Genomic DNA, 20,004 nt, shown 5'->3' on the forward strand with positions numbered 1-20,004 from the left:
TATCATGATTGCATTTTTTGTGTTAACAGTAGCATCTTATGTCACACTGATGAGTTTTGATGGAGCTTGGGGTGTGGGAAAGGTCAACTTCAGCTGCTTTTTGGTTACAGCAACCCTTACTTTCAGGCCGCTCTCATGGTAGATGTTAGTATGCATCTCCAGGCCAGACTCAACATAGTCAGGTAAGAGAGCTCCAACCTCAGTCACAAACTCCACACCAACAGATGGCATGAAAGCCATCTCGCTCTGTGTGAAAAGACAAAGAAATAGGTGAAGTAATTTGGTATTAAAATTAAAATTATTGGTAGCTTGGTTAAAAAAATAAAATAAATTAAATATATACATAAATATATATATTTATTTATTTATATACCATACCATATCAGGGGCAATTTTCAGTCCTCCTTTCACTCCTGGAGCAAAAGTACCAGACAGGGCAAGTCTAAATGGAATTCCGGTACCAGTAGGTAGATAAAACTCATTGTCCATGAAGACATAGTGAAGAAAAAGGTTGTTGTTGACACTCGAGTAAAGGTTCCTTATGAACTGTAAAACAAATCATTAATTTGTTCAAATCATTCAAACAATATATTGGTGTTTTTGGGCATGGCAGATTGTTAAGCATTAATATTTATTTTACAGCCATACACTTACATCAACTGGGAACATATTTAAGAGTCTATTAGTCAGCAAGGTAGCAGAGTAGGCCATGTCTTCCATATCCTTGGTGTTGAGATAGCCTATTTCAGCCCCCAGAAGTCTCAGGTAGATCATAGCTTCTGGGTTATCCTGAACCTTCAGTTTCTGGATGAGCTTGTTAACATTATTCATTATTTCCTTGACGATGCTTTGAGGGGCCTAGAATGAGAAGGATATGTGAGTAATAAACTGAATCAAAGAAAGTTCTTGTAGCAACATTTTGAATTGTAAAATGTAAAAGACCTGTTGCATTTTTATGTTATCCCATAGGGTTGGGAACATGCTCTGCATAATGTCATTGCCCCTGGGCACTTTATCAGCTGCATAGTTAATGGTCTTCTGCATGGTGTCATGGAAGAATCCATCAATGCCGATTAGGGCATCAACGGTGGGTTCCAGTCCTTTACCATTCAACCCGATCTGTAAGAACAAAAAAATAATAAGATATCAAAAGAAAACTAGAGAAAAACTAAAGGAAACCATTTAAAAATGTAGAATAATTTTGTACCTCAAACATGTCTATGTCATATCCAAAAGCATTCAGAGTCATCTCCAGGATGACTTCATTGGGCAGAAGTTCTTCAGACTCAAAGATCACATTTCCTTCTAGAGAGCCAATTTTGTAATTGCGAGAGTACTTTGTTGGATCTGTGGAATTTCTGATCTTATTCCCTTGAAGGGTATTGAGAATCTTCTCTCTAAGTCTGAGAAGCAGAAGAGAAATGAAATAAAATTTTTATAATTAAGATGTTAAAATGTTTGAAGATTTATACTAACTCCTTAGTCTCAGATGCTGTGGAGCTCAGGATGTTGATAAAATGTGAGTTAACAAAGCTCATAGCCTGACAATTTTTAGGCAGAGCAGCAACCAGCTGAGCCAGTTCAGAGGGCTGAGGGTCTTTCATCACAATGAGATATGCAGCAACACGCTTCTGTATGGGAGCGGCTGAATCAAAAATGACCTTCATTAACACCTCTCTGCCCTGTTAGAAATATCAAATTTATGTTAGCCAATATTTATTTAAAATTACATTTATTATTTTATTGATATATCTGGTTACCTCATCAGGGACAGAAGTGAGTCTAAAAGCTTGAACAGCAGCTTGCTGGACCTCAGGGGATGCAGCAGGTTGGTTTATGCACTGGATAATTGCTGATTTCAGAGCAGGGCTTGCGGCTCCAACGGCAGAAGCCATGTTTCCAATGACCTTAGAGATTTCATATACAGATTTCAGTATCCACATATAAGCTGTTATTTATAACTTGGTGAAGCATGCTTAATGGAAAAAGTTGAACATACCCTCAGGGCCAGGTACATATGTTCCTGATCGCCTGTGCAGTCACTGATCTGTTCAAGGGCGTAATTGGCAACTCCCTGAATCTCAGGGGTGACTCTTCCTTCAGCTTCATAGAGTCTTGCATAAGGCAGATGAATAAACATTAAATTCTCATATAATGATTAAATACCATGACAAATGTTTACTTGTGCTTGTTTTCTCACCTCCTGACAGCATTGCTGAGAGCATAGTAGATGGGCTTGCTATCCTTGAACTTGGCCACCTTCAACATTTCCATAACAAGGCTTCTGGATGGGTTGGGAACCATTCCCATGGCATATGCTGCAGCATCAATTTCTACTGAGGAACGGTCAAACGTTCTGAGAACCTGCAAGATGGCAGTGGTACATTCTGGCGTGCCACACTGGAACAACGCCTGGTACACCAGGGAGCGAGAAATCTCAAGGGCCTCTGGTAGAGCAGTGCTCAGGCTATCAGCATTCATTTTGCGGATTGTAGCAATGAGCTTGTGAGCTAGGTAGGCTCTGTTGTGTCCATTGTTGGTCTCAGAAAGGCCATCCAGTTCCCTTAGAACTGACAGCATGACCTCTTTATCCTCAATTGGATGGACTGAGTCAATGCTTCCATCGAGGTGCAGTGTCTTCATGTTGGCTTCATCTAGAGGTGGGTAATCAAGATAATTCCATTAATTCAAATGCAATTACTGCAAACACAGGCTAATTTAAGTGTCTAAATGATTGCTTACCATGCTCAAAGATTCTGTCATTGTGCACAGACACTCCCACCAGAGTCAAGACTTGTTTTCCTACATTAGTAACTCCATACTGTACTCTGTTTATAATCAGAATGAATTAGCAGATCAATAAATGAAATGGTCAAAAAAAAAAAAAAATCCCATGTAGCTGTCAATGAACTCACTTGTAAGAGAAAGGCACAAGCATGTGGTTTTCAGTACAGGAAGCAAAGGTCATATGTTTCTGTGCATTATCAAACTTGTAGTTGCAGGTTTGGCTGCTTGTGATGAGCTGAGCAAGTGGGTAGTGCTGTGTGATGAAAAAAACAAGCAAGTTCAAACATTATTGAAGCCATCAAATATTCATCACACAGTTATTTTGCCTTATTCAAAGTCAGGATGACTTGCCAAGCCTGTGATAAAGGCCAGGGGACTGGTGTGGTCCTTGATGGGCCTAAAATTGTCACATTTAGACAGATCTCTGTTGAGGGTGACCTGGGTGGCAATGTTCTCTCTGGCGTTCACGGTGTACCCTGTCTTGCACATACCGTAGATAGTTGGCTGGTTTTGGGAAAGAAGTCAACGGATTAGTCAATGCATATCAACCTTTTACCAAATGAAAACTTTTCGCAACATTTTACAGGTAATGAATGACTGACCATTCTTCTGTTTCTTTCCTCCTCTAGCAGAGGCACTGCCAGAGCAGAGATTAGACCTCTCTTGATGTTCAAAATATTGACTGGTTCATCATCCTCAGGAAACAACTTGATGTCATCATTTCCCTCAACGGTGAACTTCAGTGGGTTCCTGAGAATCGAGATCAGGTTAGATGTTTAAAATGGTTTCTTCTTATCTGCTCAAAATAACTCTCTTATATCATTCTGATGTGTATATATATGTATATCGTTTGGTGTGGAATGCCTTGAGAAATGTACTTCTCCATGGCAGCCTTGAAAGCATCTGCACCAGCAGACGGCCCAAAGAGAGGATTTCCTTCTGTATCAACATCGATCACCTCACTCAACGCGCACTCCGTTGTGCGCACAATATAGCTGCATGTGTGTGGGACCTCAATTTCAACCTGTTTAAAAATAAATATGTATGAAATTTCAAGTTTTATGAAGAAAAAACAAACAAACAAAAATATTGGCTGTGTTGACATTTATACCTTGCATCTTGCTTTGGGGCCATTGGTTTCTCCATTCATGGCATTTAGAGACTCTGTTTCGTAGGTGTATTCATACTTGTGAAAGCTCTTGTATCTTCTGGCCACTAGGGGAGCAAAAATCGCATCTTAAATCTCTAGACTAAAACATTAGATTTTCTAAAAGAAAACACTTGACTTGACATGACTTGAAGAGATAAAGTATAAAATTGTATTATTACAGTAACACAGATACCATATAGAATTTCTTATACATCATTTATATTTTCTTAAAAAAATTGTTTTAAATAAAAATAGCTTAGCACTTACAAAGGCATGGTAATTCCTCATCTTGAGCATCTAAGGTGAAAAGACAACAAAGAGTAGAATATTGAACAATTTCAATCATTATATAATACATATGATAATTAAATGTTATTTGTTTAAAACAACAGAAAAAATTGTAATATAATACCAAAAAAAGATGAATAAATTATGATAACATAGATAAGACTGTTTCATATTTATTTTTATCATCTATCATTTTATTGTTATCATCAAAATTTAATATTCTTAATGTATGTTTATCAGCAGTTAATACTGTTGTAATATATATATATATATATATATATATATATATATACAGTACAGACCAAAAGTTTGGACACACCTTCTCATTCAAAGAGTTTTCTTTATTTTCATGACTATGAAAATTGTAGAGTCACACTGAAGGCATCAAAACTATGAATTAACACATGTGGAATTATATACATAACAAAAAAGTGTGAAACAACTGAAAATATGTCATAATGTAGGTTCTTCAAAGTAGCCACCTTTTGCTTTGATTACTGCTTTGCACAGTCTTGGCATTTTCTCGATGAGCTTCAAGAGGTAGTCACCTGAAATGGTTTTCACTTCACAGGTGTGCCCTGTCAGGTTTAATGAGTGTGATTTCTTGCCTTATAAGTGGAGTTGGGACCATCAGTTGTGTTGTGCGGGTGGTGAGTTACACACGAAAGACAAGCAGCGTTTGGTCCTCGGGAGCGCGAGGAACTTCAGCAACTTTGTGTTTTGTTGGTGAAACCCGTGAATAACGAGCAGAGACGAGTCTCTCGGAGAAAGGAGCGTATGGAAGTGGGAGTTTGGAAAGAGGTCAACTAAAATGGAGAAGAGGGAGAAGGCAGCGGGTAGGCACAACTATGTTGAGAATGGGTCAGAGTGGAAGGACACCGATATGGATGATAGTCAGGGGGGTATGGATGTAAGTCAAGAAGATAAAAAAAAGAGGGACAAAAGAGGAAACACTTTTGCTGGGATCAGTACAAAAAGGGCAAGGAGTAATGAGGATTATGGGAAAGTAATAAAAGATAATGGTATGAAAGGACTAGAGTTTAAAATCATATTGAGATTTGGTGAGGAGAGGGGAATTTCGTCAATAAGTCCAGTGAAATTAACAACTGTATTGAGAAACCAGGTCGGAGATATTATAGTAGCCAAGGTGTTGAGAGATGGTAATCTAATGATCGGTTGTAAAAATGAAGAACAGAGAGAGCGGGCTGGAAGGATTAAAGAAATTGGGAGGTTTAAAGTAATAAGTACAAGTCAAATTGAAAGAGGAAACATGTGGAGTAAGGGAGTGATATGGGGGGTACCAGTCGGGGTTACAATGGAGGAAATCAAAGCAAATCTTAAAGGAGGACATCTAAAAGGTGTCCGAAGGATGCAGATAACTCGGGAGGGAGTGAGGAGGGACAGTGAGCTTGTGATTCTGGAGTTTGAGGAGGAAGTACTCCCAAAGAATGTAACACTAGGTTTTTTGAGTTATAGTGTAAGAGAGTATGTTCCAAAGCCAATGAGGTGTTATAACTGTCAAAGGTTTGGACATACAGCAATAACATGTAAAGGCAGAAGAAGGTGTGCAAGATGTGGAGATGATCATGAGTATGGTCATTGTAATCACGAACAACCAAAGTGTTGTAATTGTGGGGGTAGTCATAGTGTGGCTTACGGTGGATGTGAGGTGATGAGAAGGGAAATGGAAGTACAACGAGCTAAAATTCAAAATAAGATCTCATATGCAGAAGCTGTGAAAATGGTTAGTAAGAGTGATGAAAGAAACCGAGAGGAAAGACAAAATACAAGAGTACCAGACCAAGATAAGGAAGAGATCGTAACGGTTGATCTAAAGAAGTTAGTCACTTTCATAGCAGGGGTGATAAATGCAACTATGGAGGTTAAATCTAAAACTGAGAGAATACAAATAATTGTAAAAGCAGCAATTCATCACCTAGATATCAGGGAGCTGACATGGGAGGAGGTGAGGAATGAGCTAAACCGTCAAGCAAGCCAGGAGCAAGTAGGGACTGGATAGTATTAATAATGGTCCTCTTGCTACAATGGAATGCTAGGAGCTTGATGGCCAACGGACAGGAATGTAAAAAGTACATTGATCTTCCCAATAAACCAGACATTATTTGTGTACAGGAAACTTGGTTGAGACCAAATTTAGAATTCAGATTAGATGGATATTCTTCTGTAAGGTGTGATAGGGGGGATGGAGTAGGGGGAGGATGTGCTACATTTATTGGAAATGATATTTCATTCAGAGAAGTGAGTGTAGGGGGGAAAGAACAAGAATATGTTAGTGTAGTGATATGGACAAATGAGGGAGAGTGTGTAATTATAAATTATTATAATCCATGTAGGAAATTAGAGTTGGAGCAGATAACACAAATAGTAGGGTTGGATGGTAATAAGGTGGTGGTATGTGGTGACTTTAATGCACATAGTACGTTATGGGGAGGAGTAAAAACAGATGTAAATGGTGTGGTTATAGAAGAATTGTTAGAAGAGAGAAACATGGTGTGTTTAAATGATGGGAGAGGGACTAGAATAGATGTACATACAGGGAACATCTCAGCATTAGATTTAACTTTAGTTTCTAGGAATTTAGCGGGAATATGTGAGTGGGATCTAGCTGAAGAATCATTGGTAGGTAGTGATCATTTTCCAATATGGTGTAGTGTTTTATTGGAAATGAATAAGGATCAAAGGGAATTAGTGGGGAAATGGATATTTAGTAGTGCAAAATGGGAAAGATATAAATATATGTGTGAGCTAGAAATGGACAAAATAGATCTAAATGAGGAAATAGAGGACATTGATAAAAATATTAGAACAACAATACTACAAGTTGCTAAAGAAACGATATCTAAAAGCAAAGGGAAAATGAAAAGAAAGGCAGTTCCCTGGTGGACAGAGGAGTGTGGGAAAATAGTGAAAGAAATGAATAAAGCACTCAGATTATTAAGAAAAACACATAATTTTCATAATTTGATTAAATATAAAGAAACACAAGCAAAGGTTAGGAAGATTATACGAAAAGCAAAAAAGCAAAGCTGGCAGACTTTCTGTAACAAAATTGGTAGAGCAACACCTGTTGGAGATGTGTGGAACATGATTAAGAGTATGCGAGGAATTCGAAGGGAATGGAAGTATCCAATATTGAAGATGGGGGAGGAAGCAGCAGTGTCTGACCAGGAGAAGGCAGAGATGATAGCGAAGGCATTTACTCTTATTCATAGTTCCGATAACTTAACGGAGGAGGGCAAGAGAGGAAGGACAATGACAAGATTAGCATATGGAGATTCACTTGAAAGAAGGGAGGATAGTAACAGTATAATGGATGCACCAATTACAATGGAAGAAATGAGAAGGGCAATAAAAAGATCTGGATTAACATCTCCGCGTAAAGATGATATCTGCTATGTAATGTTAGAACATTTAGGTGTTTTAGCATCTAAAAAATTGCTGGGGTTTTATAATAAAGTATGGGATTTAGGGAAATTGCCAGCTGGGTGGAAAGAAGCAGTAATTATTCCAATCAGGGAAAGATTTGTCAAGCCCAATGAATTATAGACCAATAGCACTTACATCACATGTAGGAAAGATAATGGAAAGGATCATTACAGATAGATTATCTTTTTATATGGAAAGTAGAGGAATTTTATCACCTCATCAGAGTGGATTTAGGAGGGGTAGAGGAACGATGGATCCTGTTATGTGTTTGGAAACCGAGATCAGGAAAGCTCAAGTTAATAAAGAGTCTGTAATGGCAGTGTTCTTTGATGTAGAAAAAGCCTACGATATGGTTTGGAAGGAGAGAGTAATGATAAAATTAAAAATGATAGGAATAGGAGGTAGAACATATAAGTGGATTAAGGGATTCTTGGATGAGAGAAGTATACAAGTAAGAATAGGGACAGCTGTTTCAAGAAGATACATGGTAGAGAATGGTACTCCTCAGGGCAGTGTAATTAGCCCTATACTCTTTTCCATAATGATTAATGATGTTTTTTCACAAGTACAGGGGGATATCGGACAGTCACTGTTTGCTGATGATGGAGCCTTATGGAAAAGGGGAAGGAACATTAATCATATTAAAGGTAAAATACAAGAGGCAATTAATGTGGTGGAGAGATGGTCAATTGCATGGGGATTTAAGTTTGCAATTGGGAAAACCAAGACAGTGTTTTTCACTAGAAAGAGAGGGGTTGAAGCTAAGGTAAAGATGTATGGGCAAGAAATAGAGCAAGTAAAAGTTTAGGTTTTTGGGTATGTGGTTTGATGATAAGTTAACATGGAATGAACATATCAGAAGGGTAAATACCAAGTGTAAAAAGATACTAAATGTGATGAGATGCTTAACAGGGTCAGAATGGGGGGCAAGTAGGCCTGCTAGTAAAAATGTGTATATAGCATTGATAAGATCAGTATTAGATTACGGGTGCATTGCTTATGGATCGGCAGCAAAAACGGCATTAAAAAAGTTGGATGTGGTGCAAGCTCAAGCTCTAAGACTATGCTGTGGGGCTATGAAAACAACTCCTGTGGCTGCTCTTCAGGTTGAGATGGGGGAAATGCCGTTGCACATTAGACGTAAGCAGTTAATGATGCACTACTGGATAAATTTACAAGGGCATTCTGGGGATCGACATCCTACAACTAAGATACTTCTCCCATGTTGGGAGAGTGAAAGGGCTAAACGGGGATGCTTTGCATTGAGATGTGAAGAAATAGCTGAAGACATGACATTAAATCAAGGTGGATATATCCCGACAGTGCCATTATCAGTGACACCACCTTGGTTGTTTCCTCCAGTGTCAGTAGATTTATATTTCCTGGAAAAAATGCAGGGTAAAAAAGGATTTGGAAATATAGCAGTACTGGTGGAAGATAGAATACAAACACTATATCAAACAAATGTTCAAATGTATACTGATGGATCCAAGGATCCTAATACAGGGAAAGCAGGTTTTGGTTTTAGTATTCCTACATTACATGTTTCTGGTAAGAGAAGGACTTCAGATCATCTATCAGTGTATACAGTTGAGATGGTGGCAATCGTAATAGCATTAGAGAAGGTAGAAGAATTACAAATTAAAAAAGTTATTATATGTACTGATTCATGCTCTGCATTAATGTCACTGCAGTCATTTACATCTAACAGCAGACAAGATATAGTAAATGAGATCTATGAAATATTGTATAGAATTAAAAATATGAACATGCAGGTAACATTTATGTGGATTCCGGCACACAGAGGGATTAAAGGAAATGAAGATGTGGATGCATTAGCAAAACAGGCGCTGATGCAGGAGGAGGTCTTGTGCGTTCCACTCAGTAAGTCTGAAGCAAAAGGAATAATTAAACGAAACATCATTAAGGAATGGCAGAACAGTTGGGATTCAGGAAACACAGGGCGACATCTCTATATATTACAGCAAAATGTGGGAACAGGAAGGATAACCAGAAGAAACAGTAAAGAGGAGAACATTTTGACAAGGCTAAGGGTAGGACATACTAGGCTTAATAAAACCTTGTACTTAATAAATAAGCACCCTTCAGGAGTGTGTGATCACTGTCAAATAGAGGAGTCAGTTGAGCATGTAATTCTTCATTGTCAAAAATTCTATAGAGAGCGGGAAGTATTAAGGGAGGAAAGTAGAAAGTTTGACCAGGAAGAATTAAGTTTAAAAAATGTTTTTGATATTGAAGTAGGGAAGTTATTTTGTTACTTGAGAGAAACTGGGTTGATAAATAGAATTTAGGGACAGGAAATATTTTTAGTATTATTACTAGTAGTAGCTGTATTTATTATTATTTATTAATTTTTTTACTCAAGGGAAGGAAAACTCTGACCCACACTCCAACATAGTAGGTGGGGGTAATGCACCATAATGCTGGTTGCCACCCGCCATTAAACGAAACAAAGAAGAAGTTGTGTTGTGCAGAAGTCAGGTGGATACACAGCTGATAGTCCTACTGAAAGGAATGTTAGAATTTGTATTATGGCAAGAAAAATGCAGCTAAGTACAGGAAAACGAGTGGCCATCATTACTTTAAGAAATGAAGGTCAGTCAGTCCGAAAAATTGGGAAAACTTTGAAAGTGTCCCCAAGTGCAGTCACAAAAACCATCAAGCGCTACAAAGAAACTGGCTCACATGCTTTGGTTCCAACCACCGTGTCTTTGTGCGACGCAGAAAAGGTGAACGGATGGACTCTACATACCTGGTTCCCACCGTGAAGCATGGAGGAGGAGGTGTGATGGTGTGGGGGTGCTTTGCTGGTGACACTGTTGGGGATTTATTCAAAATTGAAGGCATACTGAACCAGCATGGCTACCAAAGCATCTTGCAGCGGCATGCTTTTCCATCCGGTTTGCGTTTAGTTGGACCATTTATTTTTCCAAAGGACCATGACCCCAAACACACCTCCAGGTTGTGTAAGGGCTATTTGACCAAGGAGAGTGATGGGGTGCTGCGCCAGATGACCTGGCCTCCACAGTCACCGGACCTGAACCCAATCGAGATGGTTTAGGGGTGAGCTGGACCGCAGACAGAAGGCAAAAGGGCCAACAAGTGCTAAGCATCTCTCGGGGAACTCCTTCAAGACTGTTGGAAGACCATTTCAGGTGACTACCTCTTGAAGCTCTTTAAGAGAATGCCAAGAGTGTGCAAAGCAGTAATCAAAGCAAAAGGTGGCTACTTTGAAGAACCTAGAATGACATATTTTCAGTTGTTTCTCACTTTTTTTTTTGTGTGTGTGTTAATTCATAGTTTTGATGCCTTCAGTGTGAATCTACAATTTTCATAGTCATGAAAATAAAGAGAACTCTTTGAATGAGAAGGTGTGTGCAAACTTTTGGTCTGTACTGTATATATAATTATAGAAAATATTTTACAATATAAAAAACATTATTAAAGTTAAAATTATCTTTACAAATACTTTTTTTTTTTATTTTCTTATTTTTTAAAAATAGAAAAAGGATTTGCACATGGTTATGCTCCCTTTATTTCAAGAAGTTAAAAGCAGCAACGTTTCAGTCAAAGGCAAACCTGACAAAGGTCTTTGACCGAAACGTTGCTGGTTTTAAGTTCTTGAAATGAAGGGAGCATAACCGTGTGCAGATCCTTTATTTTTTATTTTTGATTAATCCCTTGATCTTGCACATGGTCAAGACTTTTTTTGGAAGTGCGTATCTTTTTTTTTTCTTTTTCTTATTTTTGTCCATAACTAAAAACAAATGAGTACTACTAGAACTGAAACATGAAGAAATGTATCATAAAACAAACTGCACCAGTCACAAATGTTTCTATTAAATCCTTAGTAGTACTTACTTGTTAAGAATATTCCACTTAGAAGCAACAAAAGGCAGAGCTTAGTGTCCCCCATAATGGGTTCAGTTAAGCTCTTTCATTAAGACTTTTGAGTATTCAGATGTGATCTGCTATTGATGACTTTATATATTAAGGCAGTTATGGGAGGAGAAATGGCAGCTGCAAAAAGTAAAGTCCCTACTCCAAAGTTCATATCTTATGCCTCTCTGGCAGGACAAAGGCAGCTATTTTCATAACCTACCTTTAAAAGTTTTAAACAGTAACAGCACAACAACTTCCTCCTGACTCCTCTTGCCGTGTAATGTGATGGAAGGTAGCCTATTTTTATTTCATGCCCACTTATGATGTTGCAAAGTAGGAAATTAGGCACCAAACCAGATGAGGTCATATAACTAATCTTGGAACCAACATGTGTATTTTGACTACATTTTGTTTTGACATCTATTGCCAAGGGTATTGCCAATCAGACATGAACTGATACTGGAATAAATGATTAAACCTTCTGCCCTTTAGTTTACTGTACTGTGTAATGAGTAAATACTAATCACTTCTGTCCTGGCAAGTCTTCTTGGGTACATAGAAAGTTGTTCGTCAAAGCTATATATATATATATATATATATATATATATATATATATTTATTTATTTATTTTTTTTGATTTAGGGAAAGCTATTCAAGCAGATTGTTCTAGAATTGGTCCCTAAACATCCTTATAAGCATCACAAGGTATTATGTTATGAAGCACATAGGGCTGCCCGCTAATAGTCGACTAACCTTTAGAACAGGCTTGGTCAACCAAAATGTTATTAGTCACAGAAGAGGAAAAATAATCCACAGGAAGTGGTGAGGTCACACAGTCCATGACAGACAGATCGTTAACAGCTGGATTTATTAGTAATTCAGTACATCCACATGCTCGCCTATTATTCCTCGACCTCAAATATGGTTTATCAGCTGAAATATGTAAGTAGTAGTAGCAACTTTACATGGCCACTCAATCTAATGTTAACCTAGAAAAATGTGTGCTATTCAAGTGTCTGTGCAGAGTATGAAAGCTGAACAGTAGCACGCTCACAGTATGACAAATGGAGGCACCGGTGCAGTCACTTACTCTTAACATACTCTGTCATTTAGTCATACAGAGTAATTCATCTTTCGAATTTGTAAAGCTTCTAAGTTTATTTGTGTGCACTCAATATAAAAACAAAACATTGTGTTTAAGTAAAATAATGAAAGCAAACAGGATGCGCTTCCTGCCGTCTATGCCTCTGTGAACTTGAGTGTGAAACTCCTTGTATACTTGCTTTACGGACATGAAAAATATATCTATAGAGATTGAAATGTATACTTTCAAATGAGACAATTCAAATCTGAAGACATGAATTTTCTCAGATTATGTAATCTGTGTGAAATTTGCATGCAGGCAAATCCACTAATATGGAGATGATGAGTCAAGAGAAGTTTTATAAATTAATGCACTAAACTGATCAAATTGTCATTTATTTATTTTAAGTTTGTCATGTAGTCTATGTCTTTTATGACCTGGAACTATGCACTCTTTGAGAGTCTTTAGTCAAGGCTCCACCCTAATCCTAACCCTGAGAAGATACAATTTTGTCTATTGGGGAAACTGACAGTTTGTATAAAAAAAAATTTCAGTTGAAAAGAGTCTTTTCAGTTGGAAAAAGAGAGCACATGCACAGCAGCCCCATTTTATCATGAAACTTGTCCACTGACATCAAGGTTCAGATATTGACAGACTTGCCTTTACTATTTACATAAAAAAGAAAAGTGCACTGATTATGTCTGGACATTTGTTTCTCATTCTAGTGCTTTAACAAAAATAAAGGAAAATAATATGCAATATATAAATATTTAAAAAAATAAAATGAAAAGCTGACCAACGTCCCTGTCTGCACAAACTATTATTTTGCATTATATGGTTTATGCCAGTATCACACTGGGACCTTGATGCAACTTGTAGAATTGACTCTTTTTTTTCTTGTTGAAATGTTCTTTTATGATTTTCTATATATATATATATATATATATATATATATATATATAAGAATACTCTGTAAAACTAGGGCACAATGGTATACCATTCTATAATTTTAGTTTTAAAAATGTTCACAGGTGTTTTACCCATATTATGAATTACGCATTGCCTTATGTTCTGTTTTGAGAGGGTTGAAGGAGATGTCTGTACTCTCAACAAAAAAGGTACTGGTAATATTCTTTTTTCTTTTTTTTACAGTGTAAAGTAATCTTATATTGTCCCTGTGTTCGTTTATTTTTGCTCTTTTGCTATTTTCAAACTATATAATTTCCACTGAAATTTAGAACTTAAATGGGTAAAACGGTTGAATGAAGATGTTTTTTTTTTTTCATAGATCTGATAAAATTAAAAATAACATTAACACTTGTGTCAAACATTCTTGTATATAATATATGAATAGTAAATTTGATAAATTTGACATTTTGATAACTGTTAATAAAAGAACTTTAAAAAATGAACCATCCATTTGTTAACCTAGTTAACCTAGTTAACCTTGCTGATGTTTGTGGTGCATTATATTGCACATGTAAGACAGAGACATGAGCAGGCATGCACGCAGACCCTCATGTGCTCATTCCCTCGTTAACATATGGTTATTAATTCTGCACTTTTATCAGTCTCTGAGCCAGGCATTATTCATAGCTGATGGACAAATGTGTGAACCTGACCTCAGTACAGTATACTGTACAAGAAAGATATGCAAAGACATTATCAAACACAGACAGTTGCACAACTACTGCGAGATAACTGTTATCTAATCAACAAAACCACAAATAAAAGCCCTTTTGTGAGGGTTTGCATGGGTGGCTTTATCAATGATTTTATTAAGGTATAAATTGTTATGAATTATTATTCATATTGATGACAAATATAATAATGAATTTTCTTTTTTCAGTTTATAGCTTTGATGATTTAGGAGTGTTGTATAGAATTATTGTATTGTAAATTCTAATCAGCTGCTTTCATTGCTGAAGTAAACACACAAAATACAAAAGATTTCACAGAGTATTGCCTAAGAAGCATTTGAGGTTTGTAATACACCCTTTTATCAGCACCTACTCTGATTACAGACAGTTTCTGATAAGGGCTTGAGCTTAAACAGTTTTTGGATGCTGTATATTATGCGATTACAGCAGCACAGGCTCATATATGTTAAACAGACAAAGAATCATTTTAATTTAACGCAAAAATTATTATTGTAAACTGAAATGGCAAGCGACAAAATAAACTAGATAAAAAAGTTTTGTCAAGGCAAACTTTAAGTTGGCTTGAGAAAGCTGGACCAAAAAGTTTGTAAAGATTAATAAGTTTAGGAACTTTAAAACGTTTGATGGTTTTCAGTCTGACATAGTTTGAAGTTTAAAGTAGTTTTAAAAGCTTAAAATTTGAATGTTTTGAAGGCAATACAGTCTGTCAGATAGATGGTTGTTAGGGTGTTGCTATGTGGCTGCTAGGGTACCCGGGGTTGGTTGCTAAGGTGTTGCTATATGGTTGGTAGGGTAGCCCACCTGGTTGGAAGAGGTGGGCCAGGGCACGGTTCGGTTGGGTTTGGGTGCGCTACCCGAGCAGTGTGTGTGGTGTGCAGAGCAGATATTATTTTGTGTGCGCTACTGTCATCATTACGACTGCAAACATATTCTATTACTACTACTACACTACACCATTCAATAAATTTAATTAAATCAAGTATATCAAAGGTTATAATGGCTCTGGTTCTTACCTTATTGCTGAACAGGAAATGTAGTTTGCAAGTAAAACTGCAAATTATTTCATTAACCTCAGCTGTCTCCATAATAATTTTCTGATTCATACAAGTGAAAATCAATGCACGGCTTAAATTATAAATTAATTATTGTTAATTATTCTGCAGAATATTAGCGAAAGTGGTTTTCTCCGTTATCTCATGCATGACGTAAGCATGCTCCAGCCCGAAATGTTTAATGTAAGTGTGAGTGCAGGCCAGCGGGGGATCGGGGAGGAGGGATAATTGTGCTCAGGCTCGGTTTAAAGCACTGTGCGTGAGTCTAATGGGCTTCAGTGTGTTTAGATTTGAATTTTGACAGTTGGAGTTTGACGGAATGTTCAGATGAGCCTGGACATTTAAATGTAAGTCTATGGGGTTTTTTATGATTTTTTATCTTAATTTTTATGAAAACCAGTGTAATTTATCAGTTAGAAAAGATATAGCTTGGACATATCAGTCTGAAGAGCTGGGCTGAGTTTGGAATCTAAAGAGTTAAAGCTCTAGGAGGAGTAGGAGTCAGAAATTTTAGTCTCAGCAGTAAGATGGCTTTCTCAAGCCAACTTAATAATTCATGAAAACCTGTTTGTGTGAGTTTAATATAATTTTACAATTTAAACCTGTTTTTTCATGTTTATTCACAAACAAGTGTATATAATAAATATTAAATTTTCTTAAAAACTCCTCGACTCTGTTGCTTGATATAAAGCATGCATACATTTTTTAGTGGACACATTCATGTACATGCTGCACAGCCTTTGATCAGGACATTTAGATCAGGACATCCAACCTTCGTTCTTGCATTGATGAGCTTATCTTTTGTCTTAGGAGGCAAGTTGCTTACCTTATTGAGTAGATAATGTCATGGTCCATGGACCTTCTTACTCAGAGTAAGCAGAGTCAGGGTCAGAGAGGCTTTATAATCATTTCAGCTCTATACAGCTTGTACACAGTGAAACGAAACATCGTTTCTCCAGGACCATGGTGCTACACAAGACAACTTTAACTACAAAACTCACATTGTACTGTGCAAAAGACTATACATAATTAAATTATTTAAAATAATCTAACATAATACTAAAACTGGAAAAAAGAAAACTAAAAGGTGAACATAAAACAAAGTACAGACTACGTAAAGTGCATATGTGCATGCCTGAATTATAGGGACATTTGCTATATATACTGTATATATATATATATATATATATATATATATACACACACACACACACACACACATACATAGAACAGGTGACAATATTAATAGACAAGGCACAATAATGAGATAGATTTTATGCAAATGTACGGATGTGCAAAGTGTGCAGTTGGATTCCAAGTATTTGTAATTCAGGTATTTATAGTAGGGCTGTATATGTGTGAGTGTAGTTGTCACGGTATTGTGTCCTGTCCTGCTATATTTTAAAGCAATCAGAGTCCTTTAAATAAATTAAATACATTTCTGTTGTTTAGACACATGGACTTTTAGCTGTGGTATGACTTAATGGTGACTGATATAGTGATTCTTTACTAGACTAAACCTTACAATAATTGCACTGATGCCTGAAAGCATTTCCTCTCAATGTAGCATTTGTCAGATACTTTGGTTAAGTTCAAAACATTCAATCAGCAGGGCCTTCTCTCTAAAAATAAAAGATGGTTATTTAAAGGTTCTTTACATCTATTTAGAACCATAGCATCCTGAAGAACACTTTTATGATGAAATGGTTCTTTGTGTTGAAGTTTATGGTTCTTTTTTTCCAGCCTTTTTTTTTTCAAATCAGTAACTTCACCTCTTTACTGATTTTCTGGAGCTCAGGGATCAAACTACACAGACTGTCAACACACTCTCAACAGGTAAACAATTTCATTCTTTAATTGAATTGCAAATTTAACTTTAAAATTGCTACTGGTTTCCAAACAAACATGTTCTTTTCTCTTTTATTTTTCTATTTTGGGGCTTTTGGCCTTCATGAACATAATTGTTTTTACTTAAATGAAAATTGTAACAATAAACTCAATTGTGTATTTCAGATTCATCACGTCCCACAACCTCATCCTCAGAGAGAAACTGCCCCTCAATCACACCAAAATGATAGACTTAACGGCATCATTGCACATGCTTATGCACATGCATATGATTGTGAAGATTTTTCATTGGAGCTTTGTCTTCATCACATCTATTTTTTGTTTTACTTCTTTATGTATTAATTGTTCAGTGTCAATTGAATGAATGTATAACAATGAATGTATAACAATAATAACTGTTGTTTTGAGCACTGACATATTTGCTGAAATTTCACATCAATAAAAAGTAACTAATTCGCACAATATGTTGTTGCTATTGTTGTTGTTGTTTTCATGTAAATCCCTAATAGAAACTACACACATTGCATTGCTGATTTTTTGGAGCTCAGCCATCCAACTACACAGACTGTCAACACACTTTTAACAGGTAAATGATTTCTTTCTTCAAGTGTCTATCATTTTTATCTTTCAAATTGTGACTGGTTTCCTATTCCCACCAATCATGTCTTTTTTCTCTTTTTACTTTAACAGAACATGAAAGTGCAACCAGCTCTGTTCAGTTAAGGATATGTCTATCTTCACCACTAAGTAACAAAAATATTGCATTTATATTGTTTTTATTTTAGTATAGTTAGTATTTTTTTTTCAAATACTACTTTTGGCCTTCATTAACAATTGTTTTTACTTAAACAAATGGAAGGAGACATATTTCAGATGCTGTTACATCCAACAACCTTGTCACCTGCAGAGAGAAACTGCCACCCAATAACACCAAATCAAGTCACCTTTATTAATATAGCATTTTTAAAATGCAGATTGTGTCAAAGCAACATTAATTAGCATTTATGTTTAATTAGGCAAAAGGACAATAGTAAACACAATTTTTTCAGTTAAAGGCAGTTCATCACTGCCACTACACATAAATACATAAATACACATAATGATGGAATTAAAGGCATCATAGAGGATCCTGAAGATCAATTGTAATTTAATACATTCTGCTAATAACTGTTGTTAGAGTACTGTAATTTAGCTGAAATTTGATGTCGTTAATAAAAAAAAAAAATAAAAGTACTTAATTGAAACTACAATTAATAGTTTTTATAATTTTTTGAATAATTTCAAAGCATGGTTCTTTGTGGAACCCTATAAAAATGGTTCTATTTAGCACCAACAAGTGTTCTGCTATATTGTTACAAGCTGAAGAACTTTTTCTGGTACTGTTTAGAACCATTTTTCTTAAGATATGAGACCTCAAAATGGGAGTGGGAATTGCTTACTGTGCAATAGATACATGTACTTTACTCACATGCTTTGCATGTGACACCCAACATGACATCTACACTTCATCATGATTAAGGGAGAATGTAGATTTGTGCATTTAATCTGTGGATGATACGCAGAAGACAGCAGCATTATCCCATAATCCATATACAGTTAATGGCAAGCCTGTCATTAAAAAAAGACTTGCATTTTGATTTTTCATCTTTTGAACAACATTGTATATTTGACAAAATTAAACAAAATCTTACTTTTCTTAAGAATTTCTAAATAACATTATGTGCAAATAATGCAAAGATTTTCTAAAATAATCTAGACACTTTTGAGAGAGGAGACATTTCCTTGCAGTCTGATTGGTGCTTATCTAATGGGTGGTTGTTTTTATGCTAAATCAACAGACAAAAATCAATCATCTCAAACCCAACAACCAGCATGTACTGTTTGTTTTGTAGTTAAACTTCAAATCAGTTCCTAAAATGAAAAATCTTAAAACTGGACTTTATAATGACAAACATTTTCAGTCTACCGCAGGAAGATTTGGCCTATTTTTTATTTTGTTTGTTTGTTTTTAAGTTTAGTTGGGTTGTGTTAAATTCAACTAAGTATAGATATTATATTGATTTGTTTTGAGTATTTAAATATATTATGCCATAAAAGATAGATAGATCAAAACAATCTGTGCATTTTATGTGTATATTTTTGTTGTATTATACTTTATGCAAACTGTTTTTAAGCAGAAAACATGCATGGAGTCAACATGGTGTGTTGAATGTATATAAATACAAAATATTATAAAAACATAAAATAAGTTTTATTTGCATAAACTCATAGAGCTTCATGCAACTACACCTTTGTTATTCCATAACAAGAGCAAAGCTCATTTGTATAATCATAGATCATATGTTTATTTCTGTTTTGGAGAGGATATAATGTATAGGGCCTAGAGATAAGTAAAGATTTCTCAAGGAATGTGTGTTGGAACGTATCAGAATGTTGTGAGGAAAAAACAGTTTTTACATATACAGGAATATACAGTAGTCTAATATCAGAAATTATGTCAAGCCTTGCACACTTTTTGCTACATGAGAAATCACAAGACCATATCTGCTGCCTCCTGGTGGAGATGTCGAACATATTTCCATCAGGGTTTTCAATCTCAAACAGTATTTACATTCACATTTACATTTAAACATTTAGTCATATAGAAGAGAAGTGGACCAAGTACTGAGCTTTGAGGAACTATATAAGCCTTGAGGAACAGTATATAAGTGCTATAATATTGTAAAATATAAAAATAATTTTGGAACTGTGAGAATGGTATTCAGATGGTCAGCTTGAGCTATT

At 35.9% G+C, this 20,004-nt stretch overlaps 2 protein-coding genes across 2 annotated transcripts in view; one reads left to right on the forward strand and one right to left on the reverse strand.

The window, feature by feature from the left end:
• Window positions 1–30: 30 nt before the first annotated feature.
• On the reverse strand, window positions 31–11,683 carry LOC132092362 (apolipoprotein B-100-like). The gene is made up of 17 exons (XM_059498559.1): window positions 11,555–11,683; window positions 4,205–4,234; window positions 3,899–4,002; window positions 3,666–3,811; window positions 3,390–3,537; window positions 3,143–3,291; window positions 2,916–3,044; window positions 2,743–2,828; window positions 2,201–2,654; window positions 2,000–2,114; window positions 1,761–1,907; window positions 1,477–1,682; window positions 1,208–1,403; window positions 943–1,119; window positions 655–858; window positions 379–546; window positions 31–246 (listed from the first exon to the last, which is right to left on the reverse strand). The coding sequence occupies exons 1-17, from the start codon at window positions 11,607–11,609 to the stop codon at window positions 37–39; spliced, it is 2,724 nt and encodes a 907-aa protein (XP_059354542.1). The 5' UTR covers window positions 11,610–11,683; the 3' UTR covers window positions 31–36.
• LOC132092365 (hippocalcin-like protein 1) overlaps window positions 2,526–20,004 on the forward strand; it is a 27,979-nt gene continuing 10,500 nt past the window's right edge. The window contains exons 1-2 of the mRNA XM_059498562.1: window positions 2,526–2,660; window positions 3,417–3,554. The gene's annotated coding sequence lies outside the window, so the exon portion shown is untranslated. The remainder of the gene's footprint in view (window positions 2,661–3,416; window positions 3,555–20,004) is intronic.

Source organism: Carassius carassius, chromosome 18 (genome assembly GCF_963082965.1).
Source record: "Carassius carassius chromosome 18, fCarCar2.1, whole genome shotgun sequence".
In the NCBI taxonomy this organism is placed as follows: domain Eukaryota; kingdom Metazoa; phylum Chordata; class Actinopteri; order Cypriniformes; family Cyprinidae; genus Carassius; species Carassius carassius.

Excerpts from the sequence above, each read along its gene's own strand:
- LOC132092362 (XM_059498559.1), bottom strand. The coding sequence starts at position 11,609 with ATGGGGGACACTAAGCTCTGCCTTTTGTTGCTTCTAAGTGGAATATTC. Across the intron at positions 3,812-3,898 it reads GCCCCAAAGCAAGATGCAAG|GTTGAAATTGAGGTCCCACA; the intron begins GTATAAATGTCA and ends ATTTTTAAACAG. Across the intron at positions 1,404-1,476 it reads ACAGCATCTGAGACTAAGGA|ACTTAGAGAGAAGATTCTCA; the intron begins GTTAGTATAAAT and ends TCTGCTTCTCAG.